General features: G+C 30.3%; 3 protein-coding genes across 4 annotated transcripts; all 3 read right to left on the minus strand.

Annotated features, from left to right (window-relative positions):
- Positions 1 to 839: 839 nt before the first annotated feature.
- LOC114182607 (uncharacterized) lies at positions 840 to 6,095 on the minus strand. The gene is made up of 14 exons (XM_028069505.2): positions 5,890 to 6,095; positions 4,536 to 4,563; positions 3,768 to 3,819; positions 3,412 to 3,542; positions 3,082 to 3,282; positions 2,915 to 2,980; positions 2,655 to 2,832; positions 2,061 to 2,551; positions 1,810 to 1,863; positions 1,693 to 1,721; positions 1,516 to 1,590; positions 1,331 to 1,421; positions 1,141 to 1,227; positions 840 to 1,026 (listed from the first exon to the last, which is right to left on the minus strand). The coding sequence occupies exons 1-14, from the start codon at positions 5,988 to 5,990 to the stop codon at positions 1,000 to 1,002; spliced, it is 1,611 nt and encodes a 536-aa protein (XP_027925306.2). The 5' UTR covers positions 5,991 to 6,095; the 3' UTR covers positions 840 to 999.
- Positions 6,096 to 7,527: 1,432 nt separating this feature from the next.
- LOC114182729 (mediator of RNA polymerase II transcription subunit 25-like) lies at positions 7,528 to 13,765 on the minus strand. Its single transcript, XM_028069663.2, has 14 exons — positions 13,623 to 13,765; positions 12,696 to 12,723; positions 12,275 to 12,326; positions 11,913 to 12,037; positions 11,299 to 11,499; positions 11,147 to 11,212; positions 10,726 to 10,894; positions 9,733 to 9,950; positions 9,071 to 9,124; positions 8,912 to 8,940; positions 8,720 to 8,794; positions 8,535 to 8,625; positions 8,318 to 8,404; positions 7,528 to 7,797 (listed from the first exon to the last, which is right to left on the minus strand). The coding sequence occupies exons 1-14, from the start codon at positions 13,721 to 13,723 to the stop codon at positions 7,771 to 7,773; spliced, it is 1,323 nt and encodes a 440-aa protein (XP_027925464.2). The 5' UTR covers positions 13,724 to 13,765; the 3' UTR covers positions 7,528 to 7,770.
- A 1,937-nt stretch (positions 13,766 to 15,702) lies between these two features.
- LOC114181849 (uncharacterized) lies at positions 15,703 to 21,305 on the minus strand. 2 transcript variants are annotated; one of them, XM_028068453.2, is made up of 9 exons: positions 21,000 to 21,305; positions 20,251 to 20,424; positions 18,910 to 19,318; positions 18,514 to 18,794; positions 18,348 to 18,416; positions 17,890 to 17,946; positions 17,403 to 17,455; positions 17,239 to 17,314; positions 15,703 to 16,999 (listed from the first exon to the last, which is right to left on the minus strand). In XM_028068453.2, exons 1-9 carry the CDS (start codon positions 21,041 to 21,043, stop codon positions 16,057 to 16,059), a joined length of 2,106 nt encoding a protein of 701 aa, XP_027924254.2. In that variant the 5' UTR covers positions 21,044 to 21,305; the 3' UTR covers positions 15,703 to 16,056. The 2 variants fall into 2 exon arrangements, with proteins under 2 accessions (XP_027924254.2, XP_027924255.2); XM_028068454.2 differs by having other exon boundaries at positions 20,251 to 20,429; positions 21,000 to 21,249.
- Positions 21,306 to 22,100: the final 795 nt, after the last annotated feature.

Raw genomic sequence — 22,100 nt, forward strand, 5'->3', positions numbered from 1 at the left:
TTAATATGTATTTAATTTTACAAAAGTACATGTAATATTAAATTAAATTAAATTTAATAATTAATACAATTTTATTTTATTTAAAGGATAAAAATGTTCATATATGTGTATTTAATATTTTATTTAATGCTCATCATTAAAAATTAAAAACCAATTAAATAATAAAATAATTATATTTTAATGTTATTAATAAATAAATATAATTAAACCTTAGAAAGTTTAAATTAATAGAAAAATCAACAAAAAAAATAATGTTAAATATCTAAAAAATTTACAAAAAGAAAAATTAATGTATTAATTTAATTGCTTTTTTGTATTTGAGGGTTTTTTTTAACTCAAATTTGTAAAATTGCCCAGTTGAAATTTTTTTAAAATAAGAACAAGTTGTCAGGATGGAGAACGATATTATAGGTGAAGTCGTCCTCCACCTTGTCAATTTTTTTTTTTTTCGAGAAGTGAAATCTTCATTTATCTTTATAAAATATATTATATGTATTTATACTATTTTAATGAATGTACTTAATTATTTTAATTTTTAATATAAAAATGATAGAATATTAATTATTCATGGATAAGTGATATTTCCCTTTTAAAAAAATTGTATTTTTGGTCAAATAAAAGTTACGAAAATCAAGACACACATTAATATAATTTTGATGACTTCCGTTAAGCATTAAAAATACCGGTTCTTTAATTCTTTTAATATATTTTATATTCATATATATTTTGCTTCTACAATTAGTTTTTTGCCATTTTTTATTAAATAATTATATTTTTTCAACATAAAAAAATGTATTATTTAATAAATCATGTAACTGCATAAATTCTTTACTCCAAACTAATTAAATAGTTTCTATATTTAAAGAGTAGAATACATTGAAGTATTGCTATCATTATTGATGCACAAGGGGTGCACACAATCTCTCCTTTCAATGCTCTTTTAAATCCCTAACACACCTTTAAACTTCAGTTTCAAACTTCTCTTCCTTTTTGCATACTTTAGTTCATTTGAACAAACGTAGTATCCTGTCATTTATAGATGAATCAAAATTAAAGTATTCAGAAAAGAACATGTGTGTAGCTAAACGTTCAACAGACAACCTAAGAAGAATAATAATGTGAAATCTTATATACACTCACCGCAGGGAACACTGTTCCTACGTAGAAGTGTCTGTTTTTCGTTGGAGATATGATCAAAGTCTGAGATGGGAGATTAACTTTCGCACACTTCAAAGAGATACCATCATTATATCAATGGGAAAAAACCATGCACAAAATATGGTTCAAAAGTAAATTCAATGCAAACGTTTTCTAAGTATCGATGACTAACCAGGCTTTTCTTCATCAAATGTTCATACAAGTCCAGATTGTTGAAATGCAACATGTAGAAGAAAACATAATCAATGGGTCCACGAAAAATCCTACATTTCAATGTTTTCACAAGATATAGGTAAGATTCCTCACAGAAAGAAGTGTTCGTTTAAGAACTAGCAATGGAATTGTTAAAAAATTCACGTTATCGTATAGTTCACAGCTCTCTGTGGTAAATAGAAGGCTACTTCTAGCCTACTGGACCACTCATTCGTAAGCCTGCAATGAACAAAAACAATTACATGACAGTGACTTTATACTGATATCATTCATTATACGATTAAGGAAATGTAACAATTAGGTTATGGAAGGTACACTTACGTGGAGGGTGATGTTACTCTTCTGTGAGCCTGTTGATAGCATATATAGTTGTTAGAATGTTGATCTTCTCTAGCAAATTCTAGTTCTAAGTTTTATAGGTAATTGATTCTATCATACCTTTCCTCTCTGAAGGTTTTTGCGACTCCTGTGCGTTTTTGCAAGCAAAGTTCCCTGAAGACCAAAGATAGAAAGTATGAAATATCTTATAGTATGTGTTTGCATGATGCAAACATTCCAAGATTTATACCAGATATCAGTATAAACCAGGTAGTTTCTTCAACAGTAAATACTGTAGAATCAAATATGGATATAACTGGTGTAAGAAAAAGATTAAAAAGCTACATAGAACACATATAGAACACATTTACCTGCCATGCTTGCACGAGATTCAGAGAGATTGAAGATGGTTGTGGAGGCCAAAAATCAAAGGGATTAAACTGGGGTGTTACGGGTGGTGGAGGAACCCCATTTGGTTCATAAGTAGGTCTACCGTATCGATCAAACCCAGCTGCTAAGTATGGAATACGTGACAAACCATTGCTGCTACTACCAGTGGTAGTAATAGTAGCAAGATTAGGAAGCGTTTGTGGTGATAAGTAGGTTAGAATATTGAATGAGTTTTCACTGGAACCAGAGGGTGTGGAGTTTCGCGTTGGTGGAAAACCCATTGGATCAGCCATACCTGAAACTTCTTCAACAACTAATCCTTCTGAACACCGTTCTCCAGTAATGGAGGTTGCTGCATTGGAAACAGCCATTGCTGGAGTTGCACTGGTTGAGACATTTGAGACAGCGGACACTGGGTTTGTAGTATTTCTCCCTCCACTCATCATCATCTTAGCTATTGTGAATAGGTCTTCTGAAAATACCAAAGGGTGTTTCAAATCATATATAATATATTGTTCTTAGATACAGAATGAGAGAAGGATGAAAATTGATGAACACAGAGAGAGCAAGACCACCTTGATTGTCGCTAGCATAATGTATAGGAACCATAACATCATTTGTGGGTGGATCCATTGTTTCTTTCCCACGAAGGGCAACATGTGCCTCCTTAAAATTCCTGGACAATATAACATTAAACTCACCGATTCTAAAATTAGAAATAGGAGCGGTTTCCAGTGGAGAACCATTATTCCCCTACAGAAGAAGGAAAACAAAGTTAAGTACATGAAACATGTCTCTTACTTAACAAAATGTTACTTATATATTAAAGTTTTACCATATTGAATATCACTTCAAAACATGGATGTTGAACTGGGGATATGATTGAAAGAGATGCTGCGAACTGCATGCAGTAACGTGAACATAACTATCAGTATATATATAAATCCAAGGCTATGAATTAGGTGAAAAAAAAAATGTAAAAAGAGAGTTTGATGACATTACTGGGCCAAACAATTCTGCAACATCGTAGAAATCAGCATTTACGGTATATATTTGTGTGCCAACGGTTTTTCCATGATTAAGCTCTGGCACAGAGACCAGCATTTTCTGAGGAATGGGATCTCTTGCTGCTACAACAATACAATGTCTTGTCTCATTGTAGTATTCTTCTGTTGTCATGAAATTAGAAGGCCTTGGAAACATCTGTTATTAGGGCATGATTCAAATCACACACTTTTATTATTATTGCTTGCAAATCCCATATGCAAGAAAGTTACATCAATAGTGGATATTAAAATAAGGAGTAAAAAATTAACATATATATATAGATACCAGAAGAGCTTCTGCAAGACCTTTCACCATGGTGTGTTGGTTTTCATTATTTCCATTGAAAAGCAATGATGATAACACACCTAAAAAATTATCCACCTCTTTTGTCCAAGGGATATATTGAATGTCCAACCCTGAATAAGGGACACACACAAATTTAGGATTTCTGCTTCAACATGACAGTTTTACAGTGGAATGAAAATGACCCTATATATGATGTGTGAGCTTATTGAAGGAATGGATCATATATTAACATTACATGTCATAAGGTTAAGGGCAAAAATAATTAGTTATTAACTCAACAATGCATATCTTATATATATACATGGAAAATAAAAGGTAAATGAAATAATATATACCTGGATTGTTATTGGCATTATACATTACCAGACCTACCTGTGCATTAGCTCCCTGTAAAAAAAATTGAGTTATGGTAAGCCAAGATGATTTTTCTTGTGGATTTGAAAAGTTAATTAGACTATAACATATTAATGTATGAGTAATTAATATATGATTGTGACGTTTGTTTATTTCAGTAAAGTATTCATTAGCAGCAGTAGGGGTAACAAAACGGGTAGGTAAAACGGACGAGTCTGTCAACTCGTGTTAAAAGGAACGTGTTAGGTTGAAGATTTTAACTCATCAATTTGTTCTGCTCCGTCTCGTCCGGTCCGTCAAATTTAGTTTAACCCAACTAAAATATAAATTGAAAATTTGGATTGAATTATCCATATTTAAAAATCTTTATTTAGAGAATGGATATTCGATCCATAAAATATATAAAATGTAGATTAGATTGAAATCTAAATTCATTCAAATAAATTAAATTTTTAATAAAATAAATTTTAAATGGATCGAATCAAAACAAAAGTGAATCAGATGAAATGAAAATTAGATTTTTTACCTATTCTTAATTTGTATAGCTTCACACACCAAAAACACATCTATGACAGACAGGAAATATTTTTATTCTTGATGAAGTTTTGGCTGAATGATATGTGTAGCATAAATTATGCAAGAAACCTTGAGTTTTAGTTTTGAAATCGATCAATTGTTGTAACTTATTTCTGTGCATAATTTACAAAAGATAAACGCGTAACAGATAAAACTATAATGTTTTAAATTACCTCGTTTCTCGAGTCTTCAAAGAAGGTCCTGCATATATAGGGAAAGAAGTTATATTAATACATATTATGACAGCAAACCAGTTCAAAGAGAGTAACAAATTTAAATTTAGATAAATAAATTAAATCACCCAAAATTTCATTCATTAAACAAGGTTAGCCAGTTCACTTTTTATGTATAAACTAATAGCGGACTATATAAAATATAACGCAGTAAAAATAAAATAGTTTAATCTTTTATATAATAAAGAAATGAAAGTTTGATATATTTTTTCTTGTATAAATTAGGGGCACTTTAGACAAAGTCGTTTAATTTTTATTTTTTCAATAGACTGTATTAATTAGTATCATCTTTATTAGTCACTGGGTTTAATGCATACGTTATAAACGATTATATTATAATCCTAATCTGTTCAAATTTATGTGGTTTAATTAGTTGGAAGATACTCATTTTTTTTTTTGTATGTATCATTTTAGTATCCATTTTTTATAAAATTGAGTCTTAACTCTTGAAAAAATGTCTTAATTAAGTCCATTTGTAAAAGGCGGGTACCAAATTGACATATCTGAAAGAAAATGGGTATCATCAGACTAATTAAACCAATTTTTATTATAAAATATAGGGTTAAGTATGATTTTATTCCCTATTCACAAAATTTGAATTAATCCCTTCCGCAAACTTTGATACATTTTAATATTTAAACGTTAGTTATAATGTATAAAAATGGTGTAAACAACTCAAACATCATTCTTACGTTTGACATACATTAATTTTTTTTTAACATAGTTGAGTTAAAAGAATTACATTTATTCATTTTTAAAATTTGGAATTAAAATGTATCAAAATTTTGGAACAATAACAAATTTCAATTTTGCGTCTAAATTTAGGGATTAAAAATATATTTAACCCTTAAAAATATAATATTTTAAAATTTTATTGAAACTCTTTATGCTTATAAGTCACACAAAAAACTTCCTTCATAAAAGAATTGGTTTTTGCTAAAAATATTATCAATTTTCATTGTGCTTCTTAAATCCAAGAAAATGTTTGGAATAGTTTATAGATATCTACATTCTTAAAGAAGAAAAAAAAAAGGTAAGAAATAACTCCATGAAGCACACAAAAGTATTTCTTTTTTTATCACTTTAAACATTTCTTCTTTAATAGTTTTCTTCTCCTATATCCTCTGGTTAAAAAAATAATTCATACTGCTATTTATGAAAAAAAATCTATATTAATTGGGCATGTTATGAATAATGATGGTTAATATCAAACATATATATGATAAAAAAAAATACAACATGCATATACAGAAGATGAAGCAAATTAAATTATGAGAATGAAGAATTTTGAAACCTGACTATCTTTTGAAGACAGTCTGAGAAAATGTTGGGCCAGTAAGGAGCCAAGGCTGAGTTTCCATCAACAACTATATTTAACCATTTGTTATTTGCCATGGAATCAAGAACTCAAATGCAGAAGTTGAAGAAGATGCAGAAAATGCAGAAGATGGAATGAAGAAGATGGAGCAGTGTTTGATTGTTTATATAACAGTGGTGTTCATTACAAAGCTCAACTTTCATTAATATAGAATTTACGTTTGTTACTTTATTTCAGGCATTCATCTATATACTGACAAACATTTCTTATATAACTACTTCTAAAGAACCTTAAATTATTTATTGCGTTATAAATGCAAACTGCATGTGGTTCTTGGTTAATAAAGTTGATGTAAAATTCATTAAATGGGAAATAAATAGCATTAATGATGTGATTTTTTAATACAAAAACTGAAAAAAATAAAATAAATAAATAGAGGAATGAATTTCTAGATGATATATATTTTCGGGGAAAGACAGAGGAATCAGAAATAATCGGTGGAAACTCAATTAATTTAGATTGAATTTAGATACTATTTTAGACTCTAATTAATAATTTAAAATTATAATTTTCTATTAACAATAAAAATTATTTTAGAAATTAATAATATTTAATTTATAAAATCATTTTTAGAAATTTATTATAATAACAATTAATTTTGTATCTAAATTTAGTTTTTTTTTATGATTATCTTGTTGTGATAAACAAAATACATTTTTAGTTTCAAAACACAATTTAAGAAATTAAACTAGTTTTTCAAAACTGTCACTTATAAATAATAAATTTAAGAGAATAAAACTATATTTTTAATTGAAAAATTAAAATTATTTTTTATGTTTAAAGAATGTTAATAAAATTTATTTAAATTTTTCAATTGAAAACATAAAAATATATTTCTTTTAATATATAACGAAAAATAATTTTTATTATTTTCATTGAATTTTGAGTTAGATAACAGGACTTTATAATCACATTTCCTCATATTTCTTAAATAATAATGAGACAAAATAATAACCATATTACATAATTAACACAAAATTAAATACTTAAACTTAATTAAAAAATATTAAATTTTAAATATATAACACAATTTACTAAAAATAATCAGTTGAAACTTAATTAAATTTGTAATAGTAACTTTCTCTTGTTTTAAATATAACAATATTTAAAGATTATAAAGTATGGTTTTCTTTGCAAAAGTATTAAATATTACATCCGTTCCTTTTTTTTATTATTATCTTTTAAATTTATTTTTCTAAAAAATAGATATAATACATTTTTTATTCTAATAAATAATTGTATAATTTCGTATTTTATCTATTTCTCTTTTTATCTAATATAATAAATATATTTTGTGAATTACCATAAGAAATAAGGGTGTAATAAAAAATAAAAATGTAACGTCTTTTTTTCTAAATTAATAAATTAATTTATAAATTAGAGTAATATGATTTTTTTTTAAATTAACCATTTAAACTAACTTCTCTCTCAAATATTTTTTTTCTTATCACTTTTGTTATTATATAATACCTTCATATGTTTATTATACAAAAAATTTCACACATAATTTTATATATATATATATATATATATATAAATATAGTTTTACATAAGTTTCAAAAGAAAATATAATTATAATATTAGTAAAACAAGGTATCAGTTTCTGAACACAGGAATTTACTTAACAAACTGAAACAATAAAAGATAAAACTCATGTACAGTCCCTTAACTGTTAAAAACTGCTATATCTTTGATAAAAAAAAGGAGCATCATCTATCTCTCCTTTTAATTCTCTTTTAAATCCACAACAGCTCCTACAAATTGCAGTTCATCTTCTCTTCAAAGTCATTTGCAAACTCAGATCTTCTGAATAAATGTAGTATCCTGCCATTTATTGATTAGTCAAAATTAAAGTATTGAAAACAGAACAAAAGCTCACACCATGTGTACCTAAATGTTCATAAGACAACCTAAATTGAACAAAAGTAGTGCAATTTAGTTCAAAATCAATACAATTCGATTCAAAAATAATACAATTCGGTTTAAAAATAGTGTAGTTTATTCAAAATCAGTATAATTCGGTTCAAAAACAGTGTAGTTAAGTTCAATAGTAGTGCAGTTCAGTTCAAAAATAGAGCAGTTCAGTTCAAAAATAGTGCAGTTCAGTCTGACGAACAGTTTATAAAACAGTTTATTAAACATTCAGTTCATATTATAGTGCAGTGCAGTTCAGTCCAGTTTATTTTTAAGAAAAACAGTTCAGTTCAATTCGTCTGAACTGTTTTTCAGTTCAGTACAGTTCAGGCGAACTGTTTTTTAGTTCAGTGCGGTTTTTGGTAATACAGTGCAGTTTGGTATATTTTGTCCAACCCTAAGGAGAATAATGATGTCAAATCTCACTCACCGCAGGGAAGATTGTTCCTATGTAGTAGTGTCTGTTTCTGGTTGGGGATATGATCAAAATCTGAGAAGGGAGATTAATTTTCGCACACTGCACACAGATATCTAACATCAGTGGTGAAAAAGCCAAGCAGAAAATGAACTAAATTATAGTTAAAAGGCAATGCAATAGAGAAATAACATGTTTTTGGACAGTGTTGTTATAAGCATAGATGACAGACCAGGTTTTTGTTTGTCAGATGTTCATACAAGTCCAGATTGTTGAAATGCAATATGTCGAAGAAAACATAATCTATGGGTCCAAGATGAATCCTGCATTTAAAATTTATTGGAAGATGTGTAAGATTCCATACAAAAAGGAAGTGATTGTTTCAGAAGTAGCAATAACGTTGTTCCATAAAATTACGTTATCATATAGTCGATACTTTTCTGAGGTAAATAGAAGGATATCTCTAGCCTACTCGACCACTCGTAAGTAAGTCTGCAATGAACAACAAAAGTAGATTACAGTGATCATTTATAGCACTATATTTAATTGGGAAAATGTAACTACAAGGATTTCTAAGGAAACTTAAGATTGGGAATACAACACACTTACGTTGGGGGTGATGTTGCTCTTCTGAGGGCCTGTTTCATGGGTAGAAAGAGGACATAAATTCAGCTATTATAATAGAATTTTGATTGTTAAAAGTTCAGAACATAAAACTAGTTCTAGGCCAAGAAAAATGATTTTAGAGATTAATGGATTCTAACACACCTTTCCTCTCTGAGTGTTTGTGCGATTCCTGTGCATTTGTCCAAACAAAGTTCCCTAGAGAAGCACGAGAAAATGTCAATGTAAAACCAAAGATTAAATTTTAAGCTAGAAAGTATGAAAATATCTTAAAGAGAAACTAGTATAAGAAAAACTTAACGAGTTACATAAAACTATGCTAACAATGCATTAGTATATATCTTGTCATCACAAAAAAACATAAAGACATGATTTTTCCATTAAATTGTATGTTTTCCTGAAGTAACACCAAACAGGTCTTCCAGTTAAAGAACTAGCAATCCATTTTGGACATAAATGTTTTCAATGATTATGTTAAAAAAGTGAACTTTAAATTTATCTCAACTTTTCAAAACCTGCCTGTAAGGTAGGGTTTGCACCATTTTATACACTCTAAATTGACCTTATATCTAGTGGATGTGAAACTTCCAACACCTCTCACTTATGGTTCAGACATCATGTTAAGAAGTAGACTTTAAGTCTAACTCAACCTTACAAAACCGGCTTGTAAGAGGAGGTTTGCACCCACTTGTATACTTTAGATCGACTTTATCTCTGATCAGTGTGAGAATTCCAATGAATCATGCAATTACGAAGGCATATTATGTTAGTTTTCTGCATAAAATGAAGCTAATTAATGAGTTTACCTCCCATGCTTGCACCAGGTTTTGAGAATATGTAGAAGATGGTGGTGGAGGCCAAAAATCATGGGGATTAAATTGAGGTGTTTTGGGTGGAGGTGGAACCCCAGTGCTTGGTCCAAACACAGGTCTACCATATGGATCAAACCCTGCAGCCAGGAATGGAAGATGTGCACGCCTACTGCTGCTAGCACCCCTTGGATCAACCATTTTAGCAACTTCTTCTGAAAATACCAGAACAAAAATGAAGGGAAGGGTGTTTCATATCACTTGCCACATTGCAGATAAAGAAACAATGTTATCCATCCAAAGTTTTCATATTTTGTGCACGAATTGGAAAAAATGTCTATAGACGAAAAAATAGCAGTAAGCTACACAGTGGTTGGAAGATTTATTACAATGATTAGTACTAAAATTCAGATAACAGTTTGAAGTTTTGATCAGCTAGAAAAGCTGAGATATGTGGACAAGTCTTTTCTTGATAAAGTGGAAGCAAGAGCTAAATTTTCCTAGCCAATTATACGTGTACTTCTAACAATCATTGAATTGTAAGAAGCATAACAAGGATATAACACATGCAATGCTTCATTTCACAAGAATGCCATTACTTCAATAACATTAGTTCAAAACATTTTTAAAGTTGAAATAGTGATTAGATGACACGACTATAATTCAAAATATTTTAAACTCAAGTTGTATCATTCCTAACATGATTTCTATCAAATTAAACTAAAGTTGTGTAATTAAACTAAAGTCGTGTTATCCTTACACGACTTTAGTTTAGAATGCACTAAATTAAAGTCGTGTCACTTTAACTTGAAAATATTTTCTATTAAAGTTGTGTCATCCTGATGCAATTTATTAATAAAGTCGTGTCACATTGACACGATATATTCAAATCCACAATTTTTTTCAAATTGGTAATTTTTAATAAAAATTGCACCAGAATGGTGCTTTTGCCTCCATTGTCAGTAGAAAAATCTATGGGAAGTCTAATACCGTTTGTCATCATCATTGATTTTACACTCTCTTTTGTGGCTGGAGTCACTCTTCTTTTCCCACGAAGGGCATCACGTGCCTCCTTAAAATTTCTTGCCAATAAAATATTCAACTCGCCAATTCTAATGTTAGAGTTTCGAGTGTTTGCCAGTGGAGAACCATTATTTCCCTACAAAAGAAGGAAAACAAAGTTATGTACTAACCAAAACATATATGAATACCATGTTGTTCTAAACATGCAACACTACTTGTGATGATTCACTGTAACAAACTAAAGTGCAAAAAACCTTGGCTTAGACTAATGAGAGGGATCACTTCCCTTTGCTACCAGTATTAACAATACTCTAGATTGGAACATGCCATTACATATCTTAAACCAGCTTAAGAAATAAGATATTAGTGAAATGATGTTAACTTATACCATATTGAATATGACTCCAAAAATTGGATGTTGCAGTGCAGATATTATTGAAAGGGATACTGCTAGCTGCATGTAGTAACATGAACACAGTTAGTTTACATAGAAGGCTAGCATTGGGTAAAAGAAGTAAGAACAGAGTTCCAAAATATTACCGGGCCAAACATTTCTGCCACCTCACAAAAATCAACATATAAAGTATTCAAGTGTGTGCCCAAAATTCTTCCTTTATCAATCTCTGGCACAGAGACTAACATTCTCCTAGGAACAGGGTCCCCAGATGCTATAACAATACAATGTCTGCTCCCATTGTAGTATTCTTCTTTTGTCATCACATTAGACGGCTTTGGAAACAACTGCTTATACCATGATTCACATTACACATTGTTATATATATATATATATATATATATATATATATATATATATATATATATATGTGTGTGTGTGTGTGTGTGAGATGAGCTTAATCGTATAACGATTAACGTCACTTTTTATTGAGAATAGTCCAAGTGTGAATCAAAGTCTCACATTGGATATAATAAAAAAAGTTAAATACTATATAAGAATAAAGACTCGTAACACCATTGTCTTAAGGTTTTGGGATTAAAATAGTGTCAAATGTCTTGTACATGTGTACTAATACTAATGTCATATATATGTCGACCAAAATCTCTCAATATGCCTATAACATATCATATATGAAAAAAAAAAAAAACACATAACCCAACAATGTTATCAGAATCAATGGTTTGGAATAGATATATACCAGTAGAGCTTCTGCAAGACCTAGCACCATGGTGTGTTGGTTTTCACTATTTCCATTGAAGACTAATGATGATAACACACCTAAGAAAAAATCCAACTCTCCTGTCCAATGGATATGTTGGACACCTGTGTAAGGGACACAGAAACAAATTTAGGATTTCTGCTTCAATATAACAGTTTTACTGTATGAACAAAAGAAATTATCCTATATATGATGTGTGTGCTTACTAAGGGAATGGACCAGATAATTAACATTACATAAGACTAAAAGCAAAAATAATTAGTACAAAGTTGTTATTAATTAAACTCAACATGGCGTATCTTATTATATACACTGAAAATAAAAGGTGAATGAAATAATACCTGCATTGGAGTTGGCATTGTACATTACCAGAGCTACCTGTGCATTAGTTCCCTGCAAACATATGAGGCATGGTAAGGAAAAATGATTTGTGTGGTGGTATTGACATCACTCTAAACCCAAAACTTTAAGGCAATGGATTTATGGATCTTTACTCTTATATAGTGCTCTATTTAATTTCTAGCCAATGTGAAACTTAGACTCACACTTGAATTCTTAACATGAACCTCATACTTTGTTTTCAAATCGATGTAAGGATTCAGTATATTAACATCAAGTAGTTTAAATCTTCTGCTACTAAAAAACTTGCTTCCTCGCTGCATTTCTTGTCATAAATAGCACAAATGTCTCTCTAAGCTATGTGCATGTTTACACAAGAGATCATTCCATAAAAAATTCACATACAGAAGGATTATGAATTACCTCTTCTCCTGAGTCGTCAAAGAAGGACCTGCATAAGAAGTAATTAATTGATGCACAGCAAATTCAGTTCACAGAGTTACAGATTTAAATTTTAAATTGAGTAAATAAATTAAGCCAGCCAGAGTTTCATTCTTAAAACAAGGTTGGCTAGTTCACTTTATATACAAGAAAATGAGGTTCAAGATATAAAATATAAAAGAGAAAAATACTAAGATAGAAATGATGCATGGAGACTATGTTTTGATATTTTGTTTATCATATAAAAATACAAAATTATTCATATTGCTTCAGCTTAACTTTAATATATATATATCTATTACTATAAAAGCAATTAAATCAAGTAAAAGTCATAAAAAATTCTCCTTCGTCTTCTTTTTGGTTACATTTCCCCCACTGATGTTAAAGTCATAGTTTTTACTTGTAAAAATATAATAAAAACGACTAATTTTCACAGGGGTACTTGAATCTAAGAAAAAGTTCTGCACTTTATATATCTACATTCTTGAAAGAAAAAAGGGCAAGAAATAGTTTCAGGAAACACACAAAAATAAATGCATACAGATGAAGCAAATTATGATGCATCAAGAATTTCGACACTCACCGCTAAAAGTTCTCATATTATATCAAATTTTTGTTGTAAATTTATTAAAAGAAATTATAAGAAAAGACTTTTTTTTACTATTTTTTCTAAGATTTTTAATTGACAAGTAATTCCTTCGTGGATAATCATTTCTTATAAAATTATAAAATTTGCAAGTATTTTCTACAAAATTTGTTATTTGTTGCAAAAATGTTTTATACAAAATATTTTACAAGAAAATTAATATCAATCTTTTGCAATTTTTTATAACAAAATTTGTAAATATTTTTTACGAAAAAATTTACAAAATAAAATTGGTAGAAAATATGATTTTTTTTAGTAGTAACCTGATAATCTTCTCGAGAAAGTGTGATAAAATGTTGGGCCAGTAAGTACGTAAGGCTGAGTTTCCGTCTACTATTATGTTTAACCATTTCTTAATTGTCATTGAACTCTCTGGAACTAAAAACCAAAGAAAATGAAGAAGATGAAGATGAGATTGAGAATGAGAATGAAGAAGATGGAGCAGTGTTTGGTTGTTTATATAACACTCAGGTTCATTACACAGCTCAACTCTCATTAATTATGGAATTAACTTCCGTTACTTCTTTTATTCTTTTTTTCATGCATGGATGACACGTAATTACAAATATTTATCATCATTCATAATTTAAGACTTAAATCAAATTTAAATATCTCCTAAGTATCAATTAACAATTATTACTACATTAATTATTTCAAATAATTTATATTTTTTTCTAAAAGTAATTTGTTATTTGATTTTTATTATTAAAAGAAAAATATGGAAGGAATCACATTAATTTCTTTTGAAATAAAATGAAATTTGAATTGAGAACAAACGTTGAACAACCACGTAATAAACTCTTCGAATATTGAGACCAAAAACCTATTAAATCGTATAAAGTATTATTTGAAATGCCGTCATTCTTAATGAGTATTGTTTGGAACATATTACTTCGACCTAAAACAGAAAAAAGTTTATAAAAATATAATAAAGATCACAAATTTTTCAGTAGAATTATTATATTAAAATTAAATGAATCTAAAAGATAATGCATATGTATTTCTTAAAATTCAATAAAGGAAACAAAAACTTATATATAATTAAATAATTAGTTTTCGTTTTGTGTCTCAATAAAATAATTGATACCTTGTTCGTTGCATTATTTTGTTTATTGTAAAATTCCATTGCTATACTTTTATTTCATCTTAAAAAAAGAATAAATTTTAAAGATAAATTTTCATGTACAATACTTCAGATTTTACTACACTTTTTTTATTCTCTATGCATTATTTAGGTTTTTTTGTATTTTGGGATCGATTGGAAGTCAAAATTGTATAAATGAATTCTCTTTTTCTTTTCAAAATAGGTTAAGTCGTCAGGGTGGAGGACGACATTGAGGTGAAGTCGTCATCCACCCCACCGGTTTCTTTATTTATTTTTTTTAAAAAAGCAATGTCTTGTGATATTGAAAAAAGTAAAATCATTTTCATACATGATGATTTCACTTTTTCAATTTTTTTCGTTAATAATGAATTTTAATTATATTTTAGTTTCAGGCAAAACCGTGATGAGAAGGACCAGTTTCCTGACAAAACCGTGCGCACCAGGATTGGTTTCTATTTAATGAAACCACCAAAACCGTGTGCGCCAAGACCAGTTTCTATTTAATGAAATCAAAACCGTCATCTGTTGGACCAGTTTCCAATTAATGTAAGAATAATTACAAATTCATAAAACATTAATAACTGATAAATTTTATTAAGAAAAAGGACAAATAACGAAAACTAGAAAATTAAAAGAAAAGATAATCAAAACTGAAAAATAAAAAAATAATCAAAATAATCAAAACCGTTAAATTAAAAAAAAAATCTGAAATATTTAAAAAAGAAAATAATGAAAAGTGAAAAATTTGAAAAAAATTAAAAGTAATTAAAACTGGAAAGTTTGAAAAAAAAAAGTGAAAAGTAAAGTCGTCATGTTAGAGGAAGACTTCACTTCTCAATTAAACAAAAGTCGTTCTAAAAAACAACACATTACTTTAAAAAAGAACAAGCAAAACTAGTCTAGGAGAGGACGACTTCACCCTGAATGTCGTCACTCGACCTAATTTAAAAAAAAAAAATTAACGGATCTTATTTTACAATTTTTTAGTCAAAGGGACCTGAAATAAAAAAAGTCCATTATTTATCCCATATTTTTATCAAATTCAAAGATAAAAAAGTGTTTTATCATATTCCGTCCTGTTTCAAAAATAATAAATTTGTGTTAAACAATGAGATTCTCATGTTCAAAAGATTGTTTTCTTTAAGAAATAAAACAAACATTTTTGAAGTTATCTAAATTTTAGACATTTAATTAGAAGTTCATGCTCTAGGACAAATTTCATAACGCGTTCACATATATTTATTGGGGTAAACAGCAAAGCATGATACTAAGAAAGAAAGTATCATCTCATGAAGTATCATTGCAATCAGTGAACCTGAGGATGAACTACCAACATAGTACAACATTAATCTAGACTCTAATGTCTGTGTTCTGAATTTTGATAATCAGTACAACATTTTACAATGTACAATACAAACATATTTCAAGGTCTATTTTTCCTCCAAACAGAAAACAGAAACTTGAAGGAAATGATGACCCCTAATAAAGAGAGCAACTCTATATTCAAGCATACATGTGCCAGATACTCCTGCAAGAAATGGCAGAAGTACTTCAGTAAGTATGAAACTCTGTAAGATTTTTGTTCAATCAATCTAACCACTGCTTGCAACTTGCCCTTTTCTTCTTGACCTTAAACCCCTTTGATTCACTTGATGTTTTGCATTAGAATCCACAAGCAGCAAGCATGACATAACAAATGATAAGAGTTCTTCATGGTGGGAAAAGGTGAAGTCTAAGTGTGCATATTCAAACTCATTGTATGAAACATCTACACCAGCACCCTTCATCAATTTATAGTGTCTCTTCACCATTGAAGGCCTTATCACTTTGTCCTTCTGTCCAGCAACAAGATTAACAGGAATGTCTATGAGTCCATAGCGTTCACCCAAGTCCAAAGGCACAGGTGAACCATACGCTTCCATGTTGGCAGAAGCTTTACCATAATCAAACATTATGAATTTTCCAGTGCGCTTCATCTGTGAAAGATGGAGAGCAACACGAAAAGATACTCCTGGCATGTCATTCATGTTATAGTGTGGTAATCCTAAAACTCCAATCCAGTTTGAGCTGTCTCCACCAACAACATAACTCATTAATGTTTGAACCAACCCTCCAACTGCAGGTAGGTTATGCAGATCCCGTGCTAACTTGTTGAAAAGCATGCGAAAAAATCTGGTTGGTATATAGAAGGCAGGAACAAGAAGAGACAAAACAGGAGCCAGTAAAACTAGTAGAAGTTCAGCCACAGAAAAAACCATGTTAGAGTCATCATGAAAACCAGCAGGTGATAACAAAACCAATCTTGAAATTCTATGGGGTTTCCCTTCAATCCTTCGCGTAATAACATACATCAGCACAGCAGCTCCTCCCAAACTATGGCAAATGGCACAAAGCTTGTAAGGTTGATCGTCATCAGTTTCCTCCTCTATATCAGGTTTGGTAAACCTCAATTCAAAAGTCTTTACTTCATGGATTTTTTCTATCATAGCAGGAATATCCTCAGTCCCGTGCTCATTGATGGAATATCGCCAGTATCTGCATTTCATCAATTCAAACACAGATTATTCAAAATGAAGATAGGGAGGGGGAAGAATGGGAAGGAAATACTTCCACTTATTTGGGAGTTAACTTTTAAACAATAGCAAACACATGTTTCTCTTCAATAACCTCTTTTTGAATCCATCTATTCACTTTTCATTTTTTGTTTCCCTTTCCAATTCCATTCTCTCTGAAATTTCCAAAAGTATTCAAATAGATTTACTTTATGAACTTACTGACGTGATGATATGTTCTTGTTCACATGTTCCCGTGAAACCAAACCCCGAAAATTCCCCAGAAATACATCATAACCTGCAGATAGAACAAACTATACATGTAATAATTCCAAAAAGACGAATTTTTTGCTCAAGTACAGACATTATTGCCAAATATAGCATACCTTGATCGTATGCTGCAAAAGCTGGAGAGCCAACGATTCCATTAGATACCCAACTGAACCCAAGAAAGAAAAAGGTTAGAGTATCATTGTAATTTTGAGAATAGTCTGGGGTTAAGAAGTAAATTGAAACAAAAAAATTAAATCCAAAGTCATAACTCTTCTGCACCCGTGACTTGGACAAGAACAATGTTTTGTCAGTTGTCACTAACTCCGTGGGAAGTGGAAACTACAGGTGATTCATATCCTACCAATAGTCATGAACCTACTGACTTAAACAAAAGCTCATATTGTTGTCACAAAAACATTGTCCAAATTCACTACACAAAATTAGCTTACTCTGGCGTCATACTAATGATCAGGCAAAAATTTGTTCTTCAAAACCATATTTCCAAACATATATATACTACTACTCAACTCTTTTAACTGAGGTAAACTAATAACAGAATCAAGTAAGAACTATGAAAATATAGAGATAAAAATGACTCACCCCATTGATGAATCCAAAACCCCATGTTGAAGATAAACAGCTTTTCTTGAATCTCGCCTGGGAAGTAAGAACACACATTAGACACAACACACTGCGCATGCAAAGAGACCACCTTTTTCTAGAAATTACAATGACCACCCTAATCATCTCCACATTCCACATAAATGTGTTTTTCAACTTTGTTATCAATTTATGAAAAAGAACTTTGTTTATAATGATCACATTAATATACATTTCATGCATTTCCACCAGCTCTAGACCTGAATTGTACAAACACGCCAACTAGAATCACAACTAGTGTATCCTGTGTACATTTATTACTTCTGAAGTGATTCATCATATATAACCATCTGTTATGCGCTTAATTTCAGAAGATAAAATAAGTACAATAAATAAAAAAGGGATGTGCAATTAAATTTATGAAGATCCATATACTTTTCTCAGAATGAAATTTTTACCTGGGTATTCTTTCCAAAAGAAGAATGTATCCATCAGAAGTGATCACACTAATGGCTTCATATGGATACCTGCCATAAGTAGAATGGGAAATCATGAGGCATACAAGCAAAGATTTCAAAATAAAAAAAGAATAAATTATAAAGGCAACTGCATGATAGACATTACCCAAGGTCCGTTATGACATCCTGACATGTCCGAGCATCTGTATTCAGAGGCTGATACTTGACAGTTCTCTCTATGGGTTTTGGGTCTTTTTCTCCTAATGTATCTGTATATATGGAGCCGTCCTCTTCACCATCAGGATCTTCTTTAACAGCACTTTCATGAGACGAAAACAACCTGTGTAATGCCCCAAAAGCTTCTGAAGGGGAAAGAAGAAGATGTGCTGCCTTGTGAACAACATCGAACACAGCTTCTATAGATAACTCTATGCCTAGATGAAGATCCTGATTGACAAAATAAACTTAGCAAAACAAATTTTACATTCCTATGAAATTTATCTGAGAAATACAAAAAAAAAAAAACACAATATAAATTAATATAAAGAAATTGTTGCACAACCTCTACAAGTCCACGTCTCCTATCAGTAGCACGGTGGATAATATGATCCTTGAGACTCAGCACTCTATTATGTGCACGTAAAGGAGGAGGACGCTTGTTTCTGGAGAAAGACATGGCTTTTGACACCCCATAATAAACTAGCCGAAAAAGGTTAAGTGGAATCCACAGCAATAACTTGAAAGGAAACAAAATTGAAAGTTTGATAAATTGGATCCAATCCTTCCGATGCCTGCTGAATTTGGTATTACTGGCTTCTGAGGTTCTAGAACTCTGAGATGCAGGAGTTGGAGGGTATTCAAGTCCATCACTATATATCTCACTATCGTCGTCTTCGGACGAGTATTCAAAGCTTGAATTGTCAGAATCCACAGAAAGATCATAGACAAACTGATTGAAAGAGGATACACCACTAGAAAACAGAAAACAAAAATCAGCGCCAAAAGCAATAATACCAGGAACGAACTAGCCACATTATTAAGCTGTAGAGTAAAGATATTCATTTCAAAATAAGATAGAATGAGTGATATAAACTCTAAATTTTCAAAGAATCAGAAAAACAAAACATAAAAGAAAATAATGTAGATTGTAAGGTACAAAAATGTAAAAGAAATAATAAAATACAGTACATATGTACAATATTTTTAAGAAATAAGCACAACCCCAAATTTCTGATAGACTCATATGTCTCACTAACACAATAACTAAAAGAATATCAAGTTTTATCCTTGTGTAATAACTCCTTGGCATAAATTATTTTCTAGTCTAGCTAAACTCATTCTCTGCCAATTCTCTAGCAACATTCAATGTCCTAAATTATTCATATGCTAATCCTTAAGTTTTTATTCTTCCTTCTAGTCTCGAGTTTAAAACTCTGAATCTTTAGTTCAGAAAATATAAAGCCTGAGTCGTTTCTTTCCGAATTTGGTTTTTTTCAATAATATAGTTATTTGCCACTTGCATTGTTTATGAATTCTTTTAGTAGCCAAGTGCTGTAGGCATGACCAATTGACACCAGAATCATGGGAAGGTAAAGGGTAAATGCAACCTCAGAATGCATAGGTGAATCTTTTCTTAATTACCAGGGTGCATTCAATCACTTGGTAAATAACATAACAAAATCTATAATGGAAAATATAATAATATTGTAAAGAACATTAACAAACAAGTAATAATAATTGAACTAAAGGCTCTTGGCAAAGAAATAGTGATTCTATTACTCCATACCAATACTCAGAGTTCTAACTTAGCAACAGATAGAAGTATACAAAATCAACTAAGTGACACTAGGAAAATTAAGAAAAAATCCACACAGAAATTACTGATGTTATAATGGCAACTTACTTCTCCATCCACCGTGGAAATCGTGGTCCACGGAAAGTTGGCCTGAGTTCCCAACCATGGATACCTTCAAGTATATTAGCTTTCCCGGGAAGGATTGCCAACAAAAGGGCAGATATTCCATTGATTAGCCTCACAATATTGTTTAAGGACTCATAAGTAAACGCCTTCACGGACCTGCACTAAAAACCAGATAAACATGTTCATCCTTTGCCAAGTGAAAACTGATTAATTCATTGAAATAGTTTTAGAATTCTGAAATCTCTGCCATAAAAAAAGAATCTGTTAAACTGATCAACACCTTAAGGCTGAATAAAAGTAACAATAAAACAGAACAATTTTCTGCAAAACATGTAGATTAACATTAAAACAACATTTACCCCCTTCCCCAGAAGAAAAAAAGTTATAAGAGAAGCCAAAGGACTTAACCCTCTCCAACAAAAAAAAAAATGATAAACATTGAACAGTAAAAAACGATACCAAACATCCTTGTGTAGGAGGATCAGCAGAATTACAGCCTTAGGGAAAGAAAAATCATGACCAAACGGAAACTATGACAACAAAGAAAACAAACATGTCCTTATCATTGAATCGTTTCCTCCAAAAAAAAAAAGCATCATAATATGATTACATTAAACTCCACACACAGAAAAAATAAAATACAGGCACCCCCCATTTCATTAAAAAACATGGATAATCAACAACCATGATAATATATTCAAACCCAACATAGGTAAGTCAAATGTCCTCACTCTTTAGTTACAGCAAGAACATGATCAACCAACCGTTGCATCATGGGGTTGTGTTTTTCCTTCCAAAGTTCGGTTATTTGTTGAAACTCTCCAAATCCAAAATACGCGGAAAATCGAGAAATTGGGCGATACCCAGAATCGAATCAAAATGAAAAATAACAAATTGGAAATAGATATTGGGAATGGATGGTCATGGAAGTTTGAAATCAGTGACCGACCGGAAACCCGATGAAAGGTTCTAAAATAAAACACCAAATCAGAGAACCTTTCCCCTACGAGATCGGTGGTTTCTTGCCGGGAGCCACGTGGACACCTTTGATTGGCAAATAGGTTTAGTGTGCTTTTTTGGATATTATTTTTGGTCTGTGGATCATGATTACACGTAAGGTGTGGGTCCCGAGAATTTATGTGGTGCTGCTATATTGCCCTGGTTTTATAGGAGAAGATATGAACCGTTGATCAAGTTTAATCGGTTATGTGTTGGACAGTTACGAGTGAAGTATAATCAATGATGCACCTGTTGCTTTGATTTGAAAGAAGAGACACGCGTTCTTTTCAAACGTTTTAATTTGACGGAAAAAGGTGAATAAATTTTTTACATTTACTACATTAATGATTAATAATTCAATACATATAATTCATATATATTTTTTATCTTAAGATAAAATATGCTAGCTAGCATCCTCCAATCATATATTACCGTATTAAATTTTGAAATAACTATTTTATATATCATATCATCACTATCTTTTATGAATTAATTATGTAAAACTTTTATAATTAAGATCATGTGGTAGCTCACAATATAACGTGATATTTTATCACCTTATTTTATCTTGATACAATTAACTATTTAGTGCATGTCATACGATTGATTTGGTTTTATTATTTTTAATACTTTTAGGATTTTTTTTAATGATATATATAATAGGGTCATTATTTTATAATGTTGTTAGCAATTATTTTGTACACAATAGAATATAATTTTTTCTGTTGTATTATTTATTTGTTGTTGTTCTCGTATTTTTAAGTTGTGTTAGTTTTAAGATATGGTTTAATTTCATTATAACAAGTATCACTCTTATCATTATTATTATTATC

Source organism: Vigna unguiculata, chromosome 4, assembly GCF_037176805.1.
Source record: "Vigna unguiculata cultivar grain cowpea cultivar isolate G323 ecotype 2 chromosome 4, ASM3717680v1, whole genome shotgun sequence".
NCBI classification, from domain to species: Eukaryota; Viridiplantae; Streptophyta; class Magnoliopsida; order Fabales; family Fabaceae; genus Vigna; species Vigna unguiculata.

What these genes read in the sequence shown, in the direction of transcription:
- LOC114182607 (XM_028069505.2), bottom strand. Translation starts at nt 5,990, where the DNA reads ATGGCAAATAACAAATGGTTAAATATAGTTGTTGATGGAAACTCAGCC. An exon ending in TGTCTTCAAAAGATAGTCAG is followed by an intron (nt 4,564 to 5,889) that starts GTTTCAAAATTC and finishes CTATATATGCAG; the next exon opens with GACCTTCTTTGAAGACTCGA. An exon ending in AAAACCTTCAGAGAGGAAAG is followed by an intron (nt 1,722 to 1,809) that starts GTATGATAGAAT and finishes TGCTATCAACAG; the next exon opens with GCTCACAGAAGAGTAACATC.
- LOC114182729 (XM_028069663.2), bottom strand. Translation starts at nt 13,723, where the DNA reads ATGACAATTAAGAAATGGTTAAACATAATAGTAGACGGAAACTCAGCC. An exon ending in TTGACGACTCAGGAGAAGAG is followed by an intron (nt 12,327 to 12,695) that starts GTAATTCATAAT and finishes ATATGTTTGCAG; the next exon opens with GGAACTAATGCACAGGTAGC. An exon ending in AGTATCGACTATATGATAAC is followed by an intron (nt 8,626 to 8,719) that starts GTAATTTTATGG and finishes TTTTAAATGCAG; the next exon opens with GATTCATCTTGGACCCATAG.
- LOC114181849 (XM_028068453.2), bottom strand. Translation starts at nt 21,043, where the DNA reads ATGATGCAACGGTTGGTTGATCATGTTCTTGCTGTAACTAAAGA. An exon ending in GTTCTTGCTGTAACTAAAGA is followed by an intron (nt 20,425 to 20,999) that starts GTGAGGACATTT and finishes TTTTTAGTGCAG; the next exon opens with GTCCGTGAAGGCGTTTACTT. An exon ending in GATGTCATAACGGACCTTGG is followed by an intron (nt 18,417 to 18,513) that starts GTAATGTCTATC and finishes TACTTATGGCAG; the next exon opens with GTATCCATATGAAGCCATTA.